At 36.3% G+C, this 22119-nt stretch overlaps 1 protein-coding gene across 1 annotated transcript; it reads right to left on the reverse strand.

Annotated features, from left to right (window-relative positions):
- Positions 1–1643: 1643 nt before the first annotated feature.
- On the reverse strand, positions 1644–19784 carry METTL8 (methyltransferase 8, tRNA N3-cytidine). Its single transcript, XM_009813810.2, has 9 exons — positions 19629–19784; positions 15189–15280; positions 10056–10447; positions 9412–9461; positions 6851–6914; positions 6379–6518; positions 3241–3347; positions 3081–3146; positions 1644–1922 (listed from the first exon to the last, which is right to left on the reverse strand). Exons 1-9 carry the CDS (start codon positions 19778–19780, stop codon positions 1732–1734), a joined length of 1254 nt encoding a protein of 417 aa, XP_009812112.1. The 5' UTR covers positions 19781–19784; the 3' UTR covers positions 1644–1731.
- Between the last annotated feature and the right edge of the window lie 2335 nt (positions 19785–22119).

Here is a 22119-nt window from a genome sequence, read left to right on the forward strand (position 1 = left end):
ACTTAGGGCTTGAAGAAACACAGCTATGTTTTAACCTTTGATTTATACCACAAGAGTTTTATTGCAGGTTAGAATAATGTCATTGCTAACCAAAGTTTCCTAAGCCACCTAATTCATAAAACAGTATCTTACTCTAATGGAGTTTAGAATACACCAGAAATGCAGTATCAGAGCCTACCTTCAAAGACCCCTTATTGCACCTCATTCTTGAAACAGATCTGGGTTTATGGAAATTAAGCAGGCCCCTCATCTTGTCAAAGGCAATGAAGATACTTAGCATCTAAATTTAGATATTTTTTTTTTTCTAGAAGACAATCAGTTCTACTTAGCTTAGCAGCTAACAACTTGCAAAAAAATGGTTTGTCAGCTGTGACATGCTTACCCTTCAGACTAAAACAAAAGCAAGAGAAGAGACTTTGAGAACATCACTATATCAATGGCACTCAAAACTGCATGCATGTTATAGATTACATGCATTCTATATCCTTGTTGAAGTAAGAATTATTTTATTCATTCATCTGTTTCTTGTCCTCTCCTCCTTGTGCCTAAGTGATTGTAAACTTATATTTAAATAGCAGAAGTGGCATCTTTAAGTACTAGCTCAGCAGCCTCAGTATCATGGTCTGCATCTGAAAACCATGTTTGCATTTTGGTTTTCTTCTTAAAAGCACTTGACGTACTAGTGTAGTCCTGTCCTTTTACTGTCTCTCTACAGAGTCAATACAAAAACATTGTGTCTTTTTTCTAAGACTCAAGCCCTAAGAAAGCAACCTCTTGCTGTAAACAACAAAAGTATCTCCGCTGCCATGTAGATCACCATTTTAGTGTGATTACATTACCCCACAACAATATTAATAAAATGTACTCTGGACTACTCTTTTTGCTCCTCCCTCTAGCATATCTGACATACCATAAAAATAATGCTTGTTTTTATCCAGGCAAATGTTAACTATTTGTTTTCAGCACTGTTTTGGCATTTGATAATTCTTTTCTATGTGATGCTCAGTTTACAACCTACGGCAATTTCAATACAACATATGTGTCACTAAGCTGTTACAGAAACTTCAGTTTGGCATGTTTCTGATGAACATGTAGATGGAAAGTGGAGACTTCAGAGGAATAAGTCAGTCACAGTGGAGGATGCCAATCACTGACTAATCTGATACCTATGCATATCACATGCAGTTAGAATGAAATGATAACTGACATGCAAATCAGAAAGACATTTTGTCTTCATTATTTATGCACCAAGAAATTTCCCCCCAAAGAGCAAATACAGCTGCAAGACACACAGTGGTTAAAAGAGACATGACTCAGAAATTAACACAGCACAGCTTGTAGTGATAGTGAGAACAGATACTCTGTTTCTCTACATCTCTGAAACAATGATGCTTCAGCCTAAAACTTTTTACACACTGTGAATTTCAACAGGAACAAGATACACGCTTATACTTATTGACTACTCATATTCAAGGAAGTAAAATTGGGCCTGGTCACAGTTATGAATAGATTAATGCATATCCCTTTATTGCATATAAAGCAGAAGTCAGAAATGCTTTTTTTTTCCCCCAGATAATTTTCACACACATAGATTTACAAAAAAAAAAAAAAAAAAAAAAATCAGGGAAAGGTTTTCAGTTCAATATATTTCTCCTTTTCAATGGCTTACAGAAGGTTTATAGGAAATACACGTACTCAGATTTGCTTCAGTTTCTGGAGTTCATGGTACAATTATCTATAAGGGTGCCTTTTGGTGGTTTCTTCAGGATTATTCAGAGATAGCAGCAATGGTTTTTGGAACTTGCTTTGTATCCAAACTCGCTGCATTTTCACTTTTTTCTTCCTGTTTACTTGTAATCGCCGATCAACTAAATTCTGTACTTCGGTTAATCCAGCCAAGTTGAACATGTTCCATACCTCATCTATTTTCTCATATGAAGAATTATTGTAATTAAAATTAAAAAAAAAAAGAACATTTGTTGAATGTAGTAATTAACAACCTGCAATTCAACCAAAGATGGAACTAAATCTGTTTTGTGATTTGAAAGATCAAGGAAACTGCCTGTAAGAAGTCTTTTGTTAGAAATTCATTTTCACAGCTCTTGATTTATATTACAGTAAAAACATTATGTTGAGGCCCAAACCACATTGGTTATTACTCATGGCATTCATAGATCCCCTTTCTTCAGACAGTTCAGTATGCCAGAGTTGAGAAAAACAAATGCATGCCATTTGGTCACTGTTCTCATATTACGGAGATAAAACTATTTCACCTGCCAAATGACAGTCCACACATTTATGCCAATGTCATTATCTCCTTCTTGTCAGTCACCACTGGAAAACTTTAAGCTTCTTTGTCATGAGTAAGCACAAAACAAGACATTTAAAAACTGAGAAGGCTCTTTGAATTCAAGTGATTTCCCATACATGTCCCAGATCCTCCTTCTCCCTTTTAAAATTACTCAGGCTGGGATAAATCCTGATCCATCTCTATCACTTACAGGTTGTGGAGGGTAAGAAGAAAAAAAAAAAAAAAAGTATTGCGATGCTCACTGTCACAATTTCCAGTAGCTGGGCTAAAATATACCAGTCTAAGACGACTGCCAACAGAACCACGTGAGTGGACAGGCAAAGAGCAATAGTAAGTATCCATAATCAGGAATTTAAGTTTAGCTCCTGCAGAAAGAGCAGCCTCACAGCTCAGATTCACCAACATAGCAGAACAAAATATCAGCGCACTGCTACCAACTGTTCTTCCAAACATGTTTATCTTAATTCTAAGAAAGAAATCAAGTACAGCTTTAAATAACAGAATTTGAGCATACCATTAGACACAAGATGTTTAGACAAAGAGAAATTTCCAGTGATGTCTGCAAGCAATCTTGTAGGACCCCAGATGCAACAAGTGTATACATAAAGGGAATTATTTTCTTACAACAGTTAGCTTTGGGCTTTGTAAAAGCAGAGAATTAAAAAAAAGTCAATAAAACCTTTAAATTTCTGTTTTAAGTTGAGCTTTTATAACCCAAATCACTTTGACAGACACTCAACCATTTCTATAAAACTATATCATTTCATACCTTTGGTAAAGAAATATACTCTGGTTCCATCTCCTCGTACATAAAAATTTTCTGACAAGCAATGACCTAAGAAATTAGAGCAGTAATGAAAAAGGACATGTCACTTTTTTTCAAAAAGAGTTAAAATGAACAGTGAACTACAAAAGCATTCAGGAATTACCTTTTTTAAAACGAAGTTGAGCTGTATCGTATCTTCCATAGTCTCGAAATAACAACATTCCTCCAGGTTTCAGTAGTTTAGCCAACCTATTTACAACCCCTTGCATCCTTAGAAAATAGACAGGATACCAGTAAAATTTGCAAACATAACTGTTTTTTTCCTAGATGCTTAGAAAAAGGCCAGGCACTAGTGAACAGGAAGAACTCTTTACAAAAAAGCCTCTAAACCAAAAATTTAAAAGGAACGGTAAGAGAATACAAACTGGAAAGAGAAAAGGAGCCCTTTTCCTTCACTTCAACAGAATCTCAAGGTTGGATTAAAACACAGTTTTTGAGCATATGGGTCAGGCAGACATATGACAGTGAATGCTATGTGCCTTGGTGAGCTAGACTGAGCCTTCTTGCTGTACATAGCAAAATTAAGGACCTGGAAGGCAGACAAAAACTTATCTGATTTCTTTATGGAGGTACTGATGATACACACAAAATCAGTATCTCCACACCTAATGGTTGAGGATGGAAAGAAGAATTTGAGTAGTACTTCAGGAGAGGAGTCTGGCAGAACTTCATCTGGAGGTATTGCTAGTTAGAGGAGGAAAGTCTGCATCCTCCAAAATGCTGACAAGTTTGTGAATCTTGGTGGTATCTAAAAATCATCTCTTCCTTATCAAGATTACACCAGCCTGCTGTATATATGATAGGAATAAATATCATACACAGTACTCTTTCCCCTTCACTAGACCAGAGCATCTTCATTCTCACTTTTTAACCTTACCTTGGAGCTTCTTATAAATACATTTACATTACTCTGCAAAATAGGTTACTAATGAAAAATAGCTTGGGTTTGCCTCGCTCTTTCAGGTTTTCCACATTCATAAAAGACCACAAAAGTCAGTATGCACCTGGCAGGTTGCAAGGTAGAAAAGTCCACTTGCCTAATTCAACCCTTCCTCCCACAGGGAAGCGGATAGACCACATAGAAGATGTGGAGCCAGAGTGAATGCAAAATGAATGGAAAGGCAGGATGCTGTATCTGAAAAGAGCTAAAGAAGAGTAAGACCTACTTAACTATACAAAATCAGCATATCATTACTGTGTACCAAGAGAATGTCATTACACCATCCCTGTCCCTCAGGTGGCCTTACACCCTTGCACCAAGAATGTCAGAACTCAAGCACTAATGCAATTTGGTCCTTATGCAACAGCAGTGCAGGCATCTTACCATGATTTTTAAGGGACAGAATTAGGAGGTAGTTCTGCAGAAAACAAACAAACAAGAACAAAAAGTAGCATAAACTTTTTAAGCATGGAATTTCCTTAGAGGAAGCCAAGTGCTTTAAAAGTTGACCTCTTTGCTCATGCCCAACACAAGCAACCAAGTGTGCTGCCACAGACAGAAAAGGTGGCACCACCTAAGAATATGAGACTGTTCAAGACACGTAGTTATGCACAGAATTACCGACTTTGCCTAAATAAACGTAAGTTGTGTGCACACAGAAATAAAACGTACATGCACAAAAAGTGAAAGTGCTTTGAGAAATCTCATCTCGTAGGACTAGAGCACATTAATTATATAGCTTGAAGAAAGTTTAATAACTTTCAAATTCTGCATCCAACTTTTAGAGGGGCCTTCTAGCAGAATTGAAGCGTGTTAAAAATGGGGTACAAGAGTAGCAATTACCAAAACCTAAACACAACAGCCTGAAGAGAAATCACTAAGTAACAACTGTGCTGAATGCAAATGTGTTCCTCTCATGTATATTTTCCAGGTCTCCAAAGTACGTAAGTTCTGCGTCATCATTCTCTTGGTTTTCTTTTTCATTTCCCACTTTCAAATTTTCCAGAAAAAAATATATACTGAGCAAGATGAATCTGGATTACATTTGACTTTATGCAGTCATTTTAATTCTACAAGATGACAGTCATGACTAACAAATCTTTGGAAAGTGGGTCTTACAACACAGATAATTACATGGAAATCTTTATGTGTATACACACACACACAAAAGCATCCATGTCAGCCTTTAGATGCTGACATGGGGAGACAAAAAAAAAAAAAAAAAAAAAAGACAAACACATTCTCAAATGACTACAAGGAAAAGATACACAGAAATTCTGACAGAACATCTGATTACTGCTTCTACAGGCAAAGCAATTGAATGAATGCGTCTCTATTGTCCAATTTCTTCCTGGCAGCATCACTGTGGTTACAGAGATCTGAAATCTACTGCTTGAATTGTTTTTGAAATCTGGACCCAGGCTTTGCATGACTCATGTGCTCATCTCTGAACAAACAGGAAGGAGCCATATCCTATATGGAAAAGATTTTTCTGTAAAGCTGATCATTAATAACTGAGGCAGGGAAACAGTTCTCAGACTTGGGAAAATACTGTTCTGTTTGCCAAGCCCATTTTAATGACATTCTTAAAGTAATAATGTTTTACCACACATACCGCATGTATTTCCCTTCATATGATCTAGTTCAGGGAAGAGTCAAGGAGTTTAACTTACATGCCCTCTTTTGCATTTTTCCCATTTGAAAAAGGGCATTTTCACAATCAGTCAGCCTTAACTGTCATAAAGTTTGGTTCATTAGACACTGAGAGGCATTAGTAACAAGGCTAACAGCACTCAACATAACATTATGCATGAAAATGAGATCAAGTTTTCTTAATCCAAACAAAGTTACAAATTCTGAATGCATTTTTGTTTAAAAGGCCTGCATGTAAGCATTTGCATGTGTCTAATCAGCAACCTAAGTCTTTATCAACATATTGTAAGGTGTTAAATCATGAATGTTTGGTTTTGATCACTAAAAATAATTTCCTTCTAGAAGACTAGCTGTCTGTTTAATTTGTAATTTTCTTGAATCACTGTCACTTTTAACAGGGATGTATTCAGTTACAATATACTCCTTGTATTCTGATGGAGACAGGAGGCTCACTAATGAATTAGTCTGACCAGCTTTTCTCTTGAAGCCTGAAAATGGGAAAACAGCATTTAAAATACCTTATTTTATACATATTGTAGCTTACTAAACAATAAATTAAAGATTTATCATCTTCTTTTGCTATTCTTGAAAACCTCCAGTGATAAAAAAGATTTAACCCATTTGCTTTGCCCTTTAGTCTTCATTTACCTGTCAGGATGAATAGTAGAGAGCACAAAGACAAGGAGAATGACATCCAGGATCTCATCTGGAAAAGGGTAGGGTAAAGCATCATCACACACATCATGAACAAAGGCAGAACACCAGGCTGAACTGTAGGATGAATGTGACTGTCAGAAAAAAGATGAAAAAAGGCACAGAGAGAACAGTAGTAGTTAATACGTTTACTGTGACTCAAGAAACCTTTTTTCCTCAATTATTCAGCATTGTAAAACATCTCATATAGAAGCCTATTCTGTCTGGTATCTTACTCAAGCTGAGAAGCAAGCTTACTGATGGTATTCATTCCTCTCTGCATAGAGTATGACTTTGTTCTTTGGAATATTGAAAACTTCAGTTAAAAGTTGCCAAAGCCATCACATTCTTTTTCATGAAGACGGCTTCCTGGCAGCCTCCTGAATTACAGGCTTACAAGGTACTCTGAAGTGAGCATATGAATTACCTTTACCAGCTCCACTGCTCTTGAAGCAAAATCACAACAGTATAGAAAGGTTCCAGGTGTATTGCTAGGAAAACAAAACCAAAATCAGTTAAAAAATTATTATGAAGATGAAAGTCTACATCAGTGTTCACAGAACTACAGAGGGCCCTTTGGGGATCTCCACAGGTTTGATCAAGCATGCCTTATGATGTCTAGCACATGGAAAGCCACATAGGTTGTAATGAACCAATAGGGCAGACAAATTCATAAGAATACCAACAGGCAGTTAGTATAAAAAGGAGAATTATAGCCTTGTCAAGGAGGAAGTGAAAAGGAAAAGAAAGAAGGTCACAGAAGGCTGTCAGGATTGATGACAATGTCCTGGTGTTGTATTACATAAAGGCACATTAATAGATCACATTTTCTTACAGAAGCACTGCATTAAGTCTCTATCATTAGCCCATGTATGCAGTTTAATTAGCAATATGATTTGGGCAGGGGTGGGGTGTCGCAAAAGTCATCCACAGTTTCTGTAGAGGTTTGGGTTCCCATGTGCCACCTTGCTGTGCTTTTGTTAGATTCAGCAGTATTGCTTGTTTCCCTCCATTATCCCCTCTGTTTTGTAAGCCAAGATGAATAAGAATTTCCTGTAACACTGTTTTCCCTTCCTTTCCCATCCAAGACTAAGCCAGCTGCAAATTTCCTCGTACCATTCATCAGATACTAGTAACTCTAGGCAGAAATTTTTTTCACCTCCAAAAAATTAATTTAAGAGAATATGAGCAAGCCCCTCAAAACCTACTGAGGGATGACTTCATGGTCAACTCATGATCAATTAATCTCTCTCAAAAAATATTTGAGATTTGGGACAGACAGTTTCTTTAGAAAGGGAATCAATAAACACTGGCAGTGCCTATAAAATCTCACAGTATACACAGCTGAGTTAATGACATCTCTCCGAGGTCTCAACAGGAGAACCCCTTCTGGACCAAAATATATTCCATCCTTGTTGCTGAGCAAAACTTTTATCAGCCCTGTGCCTACCATGAGAGTTGATGAGTTTAGGCATTTATCATGGATGAGGACAAGCAGCCAGGCTTTGGACCCTGCCAGGCTTTGGACCCAGCCAGTCCCTTGGGAAAGGTTAAGCTGATTACCTAACTGACTTGTTAGGATGCTATTTCAATTTTTTTAGAGCAGAATAGGAGCTATGTAGAAAGTCAACTTAAAACAAAGACACAGCTTGATCTGGATGGTGATTTCACAATGCATTGTATTAAAAAGCAGAAACTTAAAATTTAAGGGCAGCAGGGGAAAGCAGTTTAAAAGTTACGTTGCAAACGTAAGTGGAAAATTTTTTTGTAGCCAGGGTATACTCATGCTTGACACTGGCTTCTTTTTATATGCACACCAAAGGCAATTTTTATATTATTAAATTCAGAATAAAACCAACTGTGCTATAAAGCCAGGCCTGCTAAGACAAAAGAGATGTTTCCATCAGGCCATATACAAGACAAATGTGTGAGTTGTTCAATGTACCCACCAATGTGATTGACTGAAGGATTTGCATAAGAATAGAGATCTCCAGGAAAAATACCTAAGGAGTGGATTCTTAATTATCAGAAATGCCAACCTATGACTAATGCCTCCTGTGAGGAAAACACAAAAGTTTGTCTCATCTTTTTTAATACAGCCACATGATTTTTTTTCCCCCTATATAGTGTTACTTTTCCAAACTTTTCATATGAAACAGGGCTCCCCTTTCATTACATGCTGTCTAAAGCAAAGCATTTGTTGTGGGATGAAGATGCGTTGCTAACACTAATAGGTTTCATGTATGACCCTGGTGGATTCCTCCTGCTCTGTTTCCGTATCTGCAAAATGGAGTATTTTTGTGTAGTGGTGATGGCAGCAATCAGAATTCATTTATAGAATAACAAGCTGTGCCATACTCAAGCTCTTGGAGGCATGAATAAAAAGAAATCTCTTTCAACCCTTGATACATACACAGCCTTTCCAATAAAACCTTCCTGCCTACATGGAAGGGAGGACATGCTGTCATAACAGCTTTTTCTAAAACCGGAAGCTAAGTGGATTAAGATGTTTCAAGGAATTAAGTAATGCAATACAGGACTTGTGCCTTCCTTGACAGTAAAACCTGAAGCAATATGACAAAGTGTACCAGACAAATTCAGAAATAATACAACTTCTTACCAGTAGATCACATGCCGTTATCTACTGTCTGATTTTGGCCTTTTGAAGGGATATTTGGCAGCTTTATGGTGACATATAAGACAAGAGAATATTTCACCTGCCTGAGATTAACTACAAGAAATCAGTTTGAATGCACCTGAAGACAAACCTTGTCAGCAAATATGGACCCCCCAAGACTAGGGTTGACCAGTATAAGGAGTATCTTGTACTGATGCTACCAACATTATCTGTGGTCTGCAAGCAATCAGAATTTCAGGGTTGTAAAACAGTCCACTCAACACTTCCTGCAGCACTGGTCTAGAACCAGTATCTGAAGAAAAAGAAGATGAGAATAAAACTTTCATATTTGAAAATTCAGCACTACATACCATAGAACTTTCAAAATAGGAAAGACACTATTTCCAGCACCACAACCAACCTAAAATCAGAAAGGAAACAAAAAGTTAAAATAAATGAGCAAATAAAACCTAATATTTTTTAATTTTTGTCTTAAATTAGTTGGTAGGTAGGAAGGTATGCTGGACAGAAAAGGTATAAACAACTCATACCACAATTCTCATATCACTTCTATGATCATGTTTCTCCTCAATGTCTTTCTAAAGTTAAGAGAGAATCCATCTCTCAAACTGCATAGGAAAATGCAATATTCTTGTCCAATTTCACCATCTGGCAAGAATGCGTCAAGTACTTGCACTTTAAGACAGAGCACTTTAAGAACAAAGCACTTTAAGAACAAAGCACTTTAAGACATAACTTTCCCTAGGAAATTAGAAACCCAACTTCCAGTGAAAATGGGATCTGACAATCTAGCCCTAAATTCTGATTTGGGAGAAACTTTAAAGGGAAAACAAAGACGAGATCCTAGGTTTCTCTGAAAGTTTCTGCCATAAATGAAAGTAGTATGTAAAATTCTAAATGTTTACTTTCTTGATACTTACTAAGTGTCTTTATCAGGCTTTTGAGCAATTAAGTGGAGTTCTAAATGATGGGTAGAACATTTGCAGTGGATTACCTCTAGTATTCTGTAAGTGGCATCACTACCAGGGAAGGATTCTAGCCTGCCAAGTTCTTCTCCACAATTTTTACCCTGAGGATTGTCAGTAAGAGATTTTGCTTGCTTTTTATTATATACATATCCGTGTACAGAAGTAGAACCACCACCATAATTTTTCTTCCAATATTCTTCTCCTTCCTCAAACATTTCATTTCTGTGTGAAAAACTGTTGGTACTATTTATTTTTGCGTGTTCTGAAGATTTTTCTTCTGTTTTCAACTCTTCTCTCCTTTTTTCTGGAAGAATTTCTGGAAACTCCAGAAACAGCCAATTGCGATCCTTGAAAAAGTTATTTTTATGAGTCTTGTAAAATTCATTCCAATATTTACTGGCTTCCCTCTCATATTTATCTGAAATTAAAACAAAACAAAAACTTGGTGAATACGAGCTTAGCTACAAAATACTGTAAAGCAACATGGAATTTGGACCCCACATTTGTAGTTTCCCACAGTATGCACAATTAAATAAAAATATACGGATTTTGGGTCTTACCTTCCTCTGTGCTCAAAATAACTCCCATGAGGGTTTCATTAGATTTTATGTCACTTAGGATGGGGCAGACAGGCTTTCTGCATAATCTTTCTTTTTTTTTTTCCAAATGTAGTGACATAATAGAACAGCATCACCAAAATAAGCAATTGTAAGTTTCTTAGACAAGCTTTCATGTCTCAAATTAAAAAAGCAATGTATCTTTTCAATTAAGTGTTCTCCATGTTTTTCCTACTAAATTGAAATTAATCTCATTATTTATAAAACTCTATGAACAATTGCAAATTTGGTGGTAAGCTAGTCATCATCTCTCAAAAAAACCATCAATTAGAAATGCAGTTCTGTGTACTGGAGTGATAAACACTACTGTATAGCCAATACACAGTAATTCACTCTTAATCATTCAACAATGCAGTTTTGACAGAACAACAATACAGTCAGAAGCAACATACTGGCTTTCTTACTTTCAAAACAATTCAGAGAGTCTTACAATAGACCTTTGTGTTAACTTTTAATTCACAAACCATTCTAACTGAATGTTAGAATGCCAAAGAATAGGACTGGAAGGAATTTCACCCAGTCAAGGAATTCATACCCCTTCTCCACAGAAATTTGTCCAACTTGTTCTTAAAATACCACCTTTCATATAGGTTTGACAACTTTCTTCAGTAATATATTACAGTCCTTTGCCATCTGTACAGTTAGAAACCTCTTCCACTACCTAACCTGAAAGTTCCTTATTGCAATTGAAGTCCAGTAATTCTTGTTCCATTAACCAAGCAGATAAAGCAAAGATTACTCACTTCTCTTTGCAACACCTTTTTACTTATTTGAAGTCTTTTACTGTGTCTCCAATAAACAATCTCTTTTCTAGATTGTCTAAACCTAACTCTCTCCTTTTTTCCACAGAAGTCATGATTTTTAGACTTCTGATAATTTTAATTTTTCTTCTCTAAATTCTCTCCAATTGATTTACTACTTTTTGGTGCTGTATTCTGGTAAAGGCATTATCAACGCAGAGCAAAAGGAATATTTTACAAGGCTTACAGGCTGTAATCCTATTTAGAACTCCCAGCTTGCCATTTTGCAACAGCATGACACTGCTGATTCAGCGAGTGATTCACCACAATCCTCAGATCTTCTTCTGCAAAATGACTACCTAGCCAATTGTTCCAGAACCTAGTATTAGTATTTTTTTTTTTCAAGGAAGTATTCCTAAGCGTAGTATTCTGCATTTATTTTTAGCAAATTTGTATCTTTGAGATCCTTTTTTTCCACCCTTTGTCCAGATCTTTCTGAATCTTGATCCCGTCCTTCACCATACCCGAAACACCTCTTCACTTAATATCATCTTCAAGTCTCACATTTCCTGAGGTCACTAATGAAAATACCAAGCAGAACTGGACATGGAATAAAACACTTCTCTGCCCAGCACAGCCTTCCATTCTGAAAGGATCTCTCTAGGCATTCATTCACCCAAAAGCAGTTTCATTAGCCCTCGCTTGCCTAACTTGCTTATGAAAATGTCAAGTAAAGCAAGTCAGAAGCCTGACTAAGGATAAATTTCAGGACGTCTGCTGTTTTTTCCTTATCCCCAGGGCTTGCAACCTTCTCCAAGAAGGAAACTAGCTTGATTTTACATGATTTATTCTTGAAAAAAATTTGTTGGCCAGTGTTCATCTCCTTTGTTCTTTCAAACACAGTGTCTGCAAGCTCTGGATTATCTCTTCCAGTATTTTTCCAAGAACTGAAACTAATTCTTTGACTCTTCTCTTTGCCCACCTCCCTTTTTAAAAAAGCAAATATTCTCTTTTCTGCTTTCCCACTCATCCATGTACTCTACGGATGTACTTTGTAACTTGTTCTTTCTCAGTAGGAGAACAAGATCTTTCCTCCTTCTCACTAGTACCAATTGTGCTAGCCACTGGACTGCAGCTAAGCCTTTCAAAGGAAGGCTGATAAAAAGATAAGAATTACAGCTTTTTCAATCTCTTTTGTTGATGTTTTTCCCCTCCCTCATCCCTCCTAAATACCAAACCAAATCTTTTTCTTGTATTTTCCCCTCATTCCCAAAGCATTTACAGAATGATTTCTTGTTACGCTTGACATCTCTTGCTAAGCATACATCGTATAATGTGCTGCCTTTTTAATTTTGTGCCTACTCACACTGACCCATTAATTCTTGTAATATAAATGCACAGAGTAAGTATATGGTGCATTTCTCCTACTATTCTCATTTAAATCTTAACATAGTATTTCCTAAATTGCTACAGCTTTTCAGAGATAAACAAGGCTGAGAATTATCATTAGAGGCACAGACAGGCAGTGGGAAGTGGCAAGGAGGTGGCAGAATGCCTTGTCCTAGAAATCTGCATAATTTTTTTTTAAATTTAACATTTAATACATCGAATTGTATTATTAAAGGGCAAGACCCAGCCATGCAGAGGAATTGTACAGACTTGTTTTATATTACAAGTGCAGAGTTGATTGAGGTCATATATACCAGATTTCAATAGTGTAAGTTGCACATTCATAGATTGCTCAGCTTCAGTATAAAAAAACCAAACCTTCTACTCAAAAGGTTCTTAAATCATTATCGCCTCTTGTTAGAGTCACTACTTTTCTACAAGTCTGCTCAGAACCCTTGTACTTAAATTCCCATCAAGTTTTCCAGATTTCAGAATTGAAGGAAAGCAATGGCTAAAGTCAGCCTTTCAAATTGTATTGTATGTACCTATTACATAGGTTCAAGTGAATGAACACTTCACTTTCCATTCTTTCACTGGTCACTCCTGCACCACGGTGTAATAACCACGCATGCAGTATTATCATAATTTTTTTTGTTTCATTTTATATATTTAAGTAGCCTGCCTACTAAATTTGCCAAAGCATGTAAAAATGACAAAACTAATAAACGTATAACCTTCTGAGACAAAAAAAATCCCTTAGTCAATTGATTTTTCTCTTTAACAGAATCTTTCAGCACTAGCAGGCATGCCTGAAAAGAAACTGGACATGCTAATAAGTAAATCAAATTCCTAAAGTTAGTATCATGAGTTCATTCAGTTTAACTTCTCTTGTTTTAACGAGGCTCACCAGAACTATTCTGTTTTAGTGCTGTAATAGTATTGTTGGAATCTGTCTTGTCGTCTTCTCCATACTGTAGCTTCCAAGGCCCCAAAATAACCTGCTCATTAGCTTCAGTCTAGTTCATTGTTTACACAAATAGGCCAAAATGTACTTCCACTGGCCGAATGAAGCTGAAGCTCTCTGAAGGAACACTATCAGCAGTGCTCACCTATTCAAGTTCTAAACAGAGGAGCTTTCATAGGAAACGCCCTTGGGTTCTTGTATTTTTTGGCAACAGACAAATGCCTGATTATTCCATTTCTCAACAGCACAAACTAAGTTCTAATTGATTGTAGCTGAAGAATGAAAGGTTCCATGAGCCACATGGTTACACAGCTTACTTTCCAATTATGAGCTTTTTCAACCTTTTATACAAACCAAATGAAAATATTAGATGTAATTTTTGAAAAACAAACATTGTACTGCTGTATTTAGATAAAGAATGTGAGAGGTAACAGAAAAGGGCAAGATGACAATCCCAGAGCATTCAAAGTGATGAAGGGCACACAATTCAAGACACATTCACAGGTAATTCAAATAAACTCCAACATGTGCCCTAGTTACATCAACGAAACTGAGCACAGGATCATAAGGACACTATCTAATTTGACAGGTACAAGACACACTAAGTAAACTGAGGCCAAGGACATACAAGTGATTATTTTCAGAGTATCTTTCTAATAACGAAAGAAATTAAGAATCCAGTCTTCTATGTTACTATCAAGTTGATACTCCAGCTTTATCATACATAATTATCCTAGAGTTTAGTCTACAGTTTAGTTTGCCAGTTTGAATCTAGAGCTGTCATTCTTCAGAAATGCAGATTACTTTAAGTTTCCCTTCTGAAGGCATGCATGAAATTCCTTAATCATTTACAGAGCAGACTCTGCATGATGTATTGGAACACCTTCCACACAAAGTGAACACACTGCTTCCTGAAGCACTCCCAGCTCAGCCTGGTCAAGGCAGCAAGCTGGGACCAGCTGGGACCAGTGCAACTTCCATGGCACTTAGCTGAAATATGGCGCAATGTACAAACACTAGCTCTCTAACCAGTCCACAAATCATTAAAAAGCATGTGAATATTGTACATGGGAACTTTCATCCCCAACACCCTAGCTGGCTGCAAATTAATTCCCTTTGATGAAGTAACAGTCCTATGTAGTAGGAGTTTCATTCTGAAGAACTGCAAAAGGAGTCAGAACTTGCAGCTGCACCATACTGATGTACTTGTTTTACAGAAAGCCTATTGCCCCCCCAAATGCAGAATTGCTCAAATAAGTAACTGAATTGCTAGAAAAACACACTTTGAGACAACCTTTTGAGGCAACAAAGGAAAAAAAAAATAATCAACCAACAAATTTAGACAAGAGAATGTAGAAATAGAGAGTGTTCCTGGATTTTAAGGCATCTTTAAATGCTTTCATAAATAGCAGTGAAATAGGAATTTTTAAGCCATTATGAATTTGTTACCTTGGTCTTCCCATTGGACTTTCACAAGTGAGTTCTCTGCTGCTTTTTCCTTGGCATTCTCCTCCTCTTCTTGTGACCACTGCATGTGGTCCCTGCAAAAGGCAGTTGAAGAACCAGCCTTTAAATAGGATTTTCCATAATATGTTTTCCCAGGGAAAACAGACACAAATTAGCTACGCTGTTTCAAAGACATTATCTCTTTGAATGCAAGCAAAAGGCCACAAGGAGACTGACAGTTAAAAACTAAGTTTCAGTGTATGATAGATAAAAATTAACTACTAGTTAAGCAAAACTGAAGTGATTAAGAAAAACCTTCCAACTGCAAAGAGGCTGAAGTAGTATGCATTTTTTTTCTTAATAAAAGGATTAACATACATCTGGTAAATTGAGTGCGTTTATAGATATGTATTTTGAGTGTCCCATTAGAATTGTGTTTAGCTGGTTATAATAATAGACCTATCAACAAACACCCTGATGCAAGAAACTTCTCATATTACTAATGTTTATGATGAGGAACAAAGATCATTTAGCAAAGAAATCAGATGTTACTGAAACAGGGACCATAATCCACCTATTCAAGTGGAACAGGTGGAATTGATGAACAGGATTTTACTTCTTTGGGGAACAGAGATAGAAAACATTTAGAAAAAAGAAGAATGAGACATTCCTAAGAAAAGACAAGCACTGCTGCAATGGTTCCAGAGTCTATGCTATCTATAGTTTGAAATGGTTCACTAAATGTTATATTAAGCCACTAAATGGTTACACAACCAAGCCAAGATCTCACCCTGATGACTAAACTGCCTTCCCTGCAGATTCTGTGTTTGGATCGGGCCACAATGGGGATTGCCCAAAAACGTGCTGCTGGCAGCTTTTAAAAGCAAATCAGCTGTCCCTCCAAATCGTCCAGTCTGAACAGTTTTAGAAATCAGATTAAATCAGATAACTCAAATAACCTATTAGATGATAATCCTACTGAAATCAATTAACTGAAAACCTATGACTAAAATTCCATTGGTTACTATGGGAAAAGGAACAAGGTACCAACTTGAAGAGAGCTGATTGTCTCTAAAAGCTAATGAGCATCTTCCTGTTCCACGCTTGGGGACATACAGGTAATTTAATCCTTAGACCTTCACTGTTCCTCTTTTGTTAATTGTGGGAGACTAATTGGTATGTATTTGCTTGCCTCAGACTTGATTTCCGCATCTTTACTGAAATATTTCTCATTATTGTGCCCAGTAGGTTGCCTCTCCCCTTCCTGTATTTGTTCGTCTAACAAATGTTCCTGTGCGCCGTCAAGACTCTGACAGACATGCTGTAGTAGAATAAAACTGAATGACCGAAGCATTACTAGGCAGCCCTCCTCTTGGAAAGACTTGCTTCCCTCACTGCTATCACCGTTTCTGACCTTGCCTATTCTAGCAAGCTAAAACCAAAGACTATTCAGATTGCAGTAATATACAGTCAGCCCTTCTGACAGATGATTTGCTGTGGTATAAGCCTAAGCTGATCAATTTTAATCCATTATTGTGCATCTGTTGGAGCCCTTAAGGGTTCTACACACAATACTACAGATGCCTGAAGACCTCTGTCTTCATCAACAACTTTCTTTCCTTTTGTCCCTCCTTGGAAATTAACAAAGCTGAAGAAAGATCTTTTGGCTGTTCCCTAGAAATTTCTATATGGAAGACCCCAAACAACAGGACTGCAGCAACACTTCTGAATCAAAATCTGCAAAAGAGGGGACATAGCTTAGTTCTAATGCAAATTATTTACATAGTTTGGATGCTTCAAACGAGGCAGCTCCTTCAGCAATACAAGCTGGCAGGAACACAGAATACAGAAGAATTCTAAGCACAGAAGTGTTTAAACACAGAAGTGTTTTAAGCTGAACATTGACAGCAGCAAAGCAAGCTATCCATTTTAACCACACCAGGAACTGTTTAACATGAGTAGGCCTGACAGGAGATCAAGCAATGCTTTCAGTTCTGCTAATTCAACTTAGCCCTTTTCCATTAACTTGTTTGCTAACATAGGGTTTAATTATCTCTGAAAACTAACATGTGAAAACTATGCCAATTACTAACCTGAATAGAAGCAGATATTTTTTTGCTCCAATGTTTAGCATCATTCATTACTTCTCTCTCAAAATGACAGAAAAGCACCACAGCAAATATCTAAAGCATTAGTTCCCAAATTTAATTTGCTTAGTATTCCTAGCAGCAATGGTAGCAGCTCTTGGCTCCCTGCCAATTCACACACAGGCAAAAAGAAGGATGCCATTTTATGAAGTACCGAAGATGATGAGTGGAAAACAAAAGGACATAAATCCTCATACATCAGTGCTAGGGAAGATGAATCTCTTATGCTCACTCTGCATGATCTATTTAGCTCAACCACCACTCATCCTGATCCCCCTTATCTCCCTAGTGAGAACCCTGCTGATTCAGCAAGCTTCAAATCCAAGGACCTCCCGTCACTTCATAGCCAGGTAGGTTCTTGATAAATCAAGACCTTCGCAACTTCCATGCAACCTCTGCTCCAACTCAGTTTCACCTGTTTTCCCTTCTGAGCTATGTGGATTCATCTGCAGTTCCACTTTCTGAACAACCCTGGTCCTTTCAATCCCATCTTCACAATCCATCCCAACCATCTGCATCACAGATTGATAACTCTGTATTAGACTGTCACTGAATGCTAGCAACAATAACCACACGTGATCAGTTATTTGGAAGGAAATTTAAAAAATGAAACAAAACTGAGTTTTGTCGAGGTACAATGTTACAGAAAAAGGGTGGCCTTTTTCTTAAAATCTTTTCCTTGACTATATAGCCTACATTTGAATCAGCATTCACACAAGTAAAGGATTTTTCCACCTAGCAGGAGGTACTGAGTCTGGAAGATGCTTAAGAACTACACTGCATATAGATGTATGAAACACAGAGATAAACTTTACACTCTTTTAACACAATAACCAGCCAACTTCCAGTTTACTTGACCACAGAACTTACAGAAGTATAGAAAACTCCAGATCTAAGGTGTTATGTGTTGGGGACCATGGCTTAGCGACATCTAGTTTAGAAAACAGTAATAGGTGACAGATCTAGTTGCATATCTTACCTCATGAGTTAAGCCCAAATTTAGAGACTAAAAAGAGTAATGAAGATACTAGTTTATTAACCAGAAGACAATCTTCTCTGTCATATTCTTCTCTTAAGACTTTTTTATTAATCAGAATTTTATTAGAGAGACTTTTGAAATAACTTAGATTAAAAAGTAAAGTGGACCAATTAACAAATATTTCAGAACAGAAGCTCGTCCAATAACTTCTCTGACAGCAGCCAGCAGGGGACACCTCTGAGGAAGGTGTAAGAACTGCACATTACTTTTACGAAGTAAGCTTAAGCCCTGAAACTTGTCATCTGCTAGTCCTACGTTATGTTACCCATTGGTTATCATTAGCCACATACAGTCCCTTTTTTAATTTTGCTAAATTCTTGCTCTCAAAAAAGGTGCGTGGCACAATTCAAAAATATATTTTAAATTTATGTAGAAATTATTTCTTGTATAGCTTCCAAATTCCCCACTTCTCTTTTCATCAAATATTCCTTGTTCTTAACTTATACTATAGGAATAACAATTCCTGGTCTTCCAAATATCTTAGGTAGATATTCTTCTACTTTCCAGATAAATTTAGATATTCTTCTATCCTTCTAATACTTCCTGTATCACTTACTGTTTTGTATTCATCTCCATTCCATGGTCAAAAATCCTAGCCTTTTTAATCTCAGTTTTCCCACTGTATTGACTAGTGTTCTCACTCTTTTCTGAGCCCACATTAATCATAAAAAATACCTTTTAGAGATGTAGATGTACTGCTGCAAATCAGGGCAATTCTTATTCTTGTTACCATTTACACGTTAATGTTTCCTCTGCTATTATATCGCTTATTTATGTTAAGATTCAATTTTTTTTACAATTGTGGACTGTATGGAAATCTCTGCTGAACTATCTGTAACATCTTCAGTACACCTTTAGAAGAATACAAGTAATTTACATGTTCCTTTCAAAATGGTGTCAATTTTAGAATACAGCGCTAATGCAGTATGCAACATTATTGTACCTAATAGTAACTTTCTGCCATTATAAATAACACTATCTTATCTCTACGCTTTCTGTCTCCTAATTCATTACTGACCTATAACAATATTTTGCCTTTCATTCCATGACTAACTACTTGCTCAGCAGCTTTTTATGCAAGTCACTGAGAACTCATAACTGTCGGGTTACTTGCGACAATCTCAAGTTTTCTCTAGCACTACCTTTACATGTCTATTCTGGCAGTCCATTGTTATAGATATTACACATGTACCATTATTAATCAAAGTAAACAATATACAAAAATATATGAAAATCAGCCTTGAAGAAACTTCTCACCACATGTTATGCTCAAAAACCTTAGAAGGATCAGTTAAAATCCGTGATCCAAGTGGAACAGCTGGTCGTCTACTACTTTGGTGCCTCTGTTGCATCTTGCTTTTCCTCAGACATAAAGCAGAAAGCCTTTTAATGAAATTCATTTTGTTCATAGACCTGAAAACACAATTAACTCAAATTACAGTTTTGCTATAACTTAATTGTTTATGTCACTTACATAAGAAACTGGCCAAATAATCAAGCACCAATATCAGCTTTAGTAATAATCTTTTAGTATAATATCAATTTAAATGCTTTTGAGAAAATAGCAACATCCCTTCAGTGTGCTGAAAGCCCAAATAATCCCAAAGTAGGCTACAGGAATGAAACCAGTTGAAAGATAAATTATTTGGTATCATTTCAAAGCCCTATCAGGCAGGGGGAAAAAAAAAGAATTACACAGTAAAACAATAAACCAAGTTTGACATTGCACCTCTAAGAAGACAAGGAAGAAGTGATCAGTAAAGAAACTACTTGTTCTAGTGGGTACATACTGTCACTGCGATTGACATTTTTCACCCCGCTTACTAGGTAATGGTCTTTAAAAGATTTCATTCTAGAACTGTGACTGTGGTTTTACGCTTTTAGATAGGAAATGAAAGATTTTATTTTTTATTAAAGTGTAAACATTATGCACCGGAAAGCCTTCCAAAATTCCTGCCTTGTATTCTCCTGATCTCTGTTTAATGCCCACTTTGAAATGAATAGTTTTAAATGTTAAATTTCTATTCATGCAAATTATAAAGTGCTTGAGATTTTTCTATTCCATGTATAATTCTGTCTTATATTGATGTATTTTACTTCACTTGCAATCTCTTCATACAGTATTAATAATGAAAGGTAACAAGTGTGTGTAGCTACTACCAGCATTTGCTTTGTTGGGTTTTTTTTGGTGGGTTGCTTTCTCCCCCGCCATATTCTTGTTAATGTAGGCTTTCTAGGAGATGAGTACAACGAAATACCCCTCCTACTACTTTTACCCTGATGTGCCTTTGTTCTTTTTTCCTTTAAGTACTCTGCATATGACTTTAAAAATTATTCTTAGTCCTATTTTTTTCCTGCCTTTTTCTTTTTTTCTTTTTTTTTTTTTTTTTGAGTGCTTCTTCTGCATAAACCACACATACAAATTTAATGCACTGGAAATACAAAATGTAGTTACAAAACAACAGGCACAAGACATTATTAGAAAACATTCTGTGCCAATTGGCTACAAAATGAAGATTTTTATTTTGAGAAAAGTAGTACATTTGATCATAAGTCTTGTACTGTGAATGAAAGAAGATTAATTTGTACACATCAATACAAAGCCTGGCAAAGGAATCACTTCAATTAAATGAACAATTCATCTTTTAAGGTGTACTTTTGAATGAGTCATGCTTTGAAAAGGGCATTGTTTATTCATTTTAAACCTACAGGAAAAAAAAAAAGAGGAAAAAAGATTAAAATTTCTTTTTAGCTGTCAAAGATTAAATAAAATGGGGTTTGCCTTTTGGCTGTCAATGCCAAATAAAAACACTGATAAATTTGGGCTGCTGGGACTGCAATGTTACCAGGATATGGGGCATCACCACACAGTGAAAATGTAACATTTAGTCTTATTAAAAAATTAAAACCTCTTCTAATGTTAACAAGTTTATCATGGCTCTTTTTTTTTTAATGTGGCTCAGCAACCAAAACAATTCCAGTTTATACTTTAATTACGACAAACTGTTCATGCTTTGGTTTTGAAAACATGTATGCATTTTTCAGAACATAATGCATAATTATTAGCATATAGGGGATATTAAGAAATAATAATTATAAGACATGAAAATTAAGACACCACGACAATTTCTGCAAGATGTTTAATTTACATAAAGGCAATGTTCTTGAAAGCAAAAACAAATAGAAAATCCCCCCCAAACTCCAAACCACAATCTGATCTAAAATTATTATTATTAAATTATAGAAACGCCTAGATAAAGATTCCATGATTACATTGCAAACTGTTTACAAATCCTCTTCTTCCTTCAATCATTAAAAAAGCCCTGAGTTAGTATCTTGCATTTCCTGTGCCAGCATTGATATTCAACCTAAAATACAATGATTCAGCTGCTAGGCTAGTCATATAATTTTTCTCAGCTTTCTAAATATCTCAGTGAGAACATGAAAAGATGCACAGATGGGAATTATAGTCAGATGACTAAGATGATCTTGCATCCAGAGATGCAACTCTATTTATGAGAATGTGATCCTTTGAGTGATAATTGCACAATTTTAGCTGATAAATTCTGAAACATCAAGAAAATGCAAGGAGAGTGGGGTAGGTGGGGGAGTTAAATTTACTGTTACATCTAGTGTTAAATGTGAAGGAACTCCTTGGAGACATGCATGTATATCCCTGAGAGTTAGAGTGATCCATAGATCATGAGATTAATGGGCAATCTGGCTACTAAACGTTCAAAAAGCATCT

The sequence above is a fragment of the Gavia stellata genome, chromosome 8, assembly GCF_030936135.1.
Source record: "Gavia stellata isolate bGavSte3 chromosome 8, bGavSte3.hap2, whole genome shotgun sequence".
Taxonomy (NCBI): Eukaryota; Metazoa; Chordata; class Aves; order Gaviiformes; family Gaviidae; genus Gavia; species Gavia stellata.

Excerpts from the sequence above, each read along its gene's own strand:
- METTL8 (XM_009813810.2), bottom strand. The coding sequence starts at position 19,780 with ATGAACAAAATGAATTTCATTAAAAGGCTTTCTGCTTTATGTCTGAGG. Across the intron at positions 9,462-10,055 it reads CCACTTACAGAATACTAGAG|GTTGGTTGTGGTGCTGGAAA; the intron begins GTAATCCACTGC and ends TTCTGATTTTAG. Across the intron at positions 6,915-9,411 it reads CCTATTTTGAAAGTTCTATG|CAATACACCTGGAACCTTTC; the intron begins GTATGTAGTGCT and ends TTGTTTTCCTAG.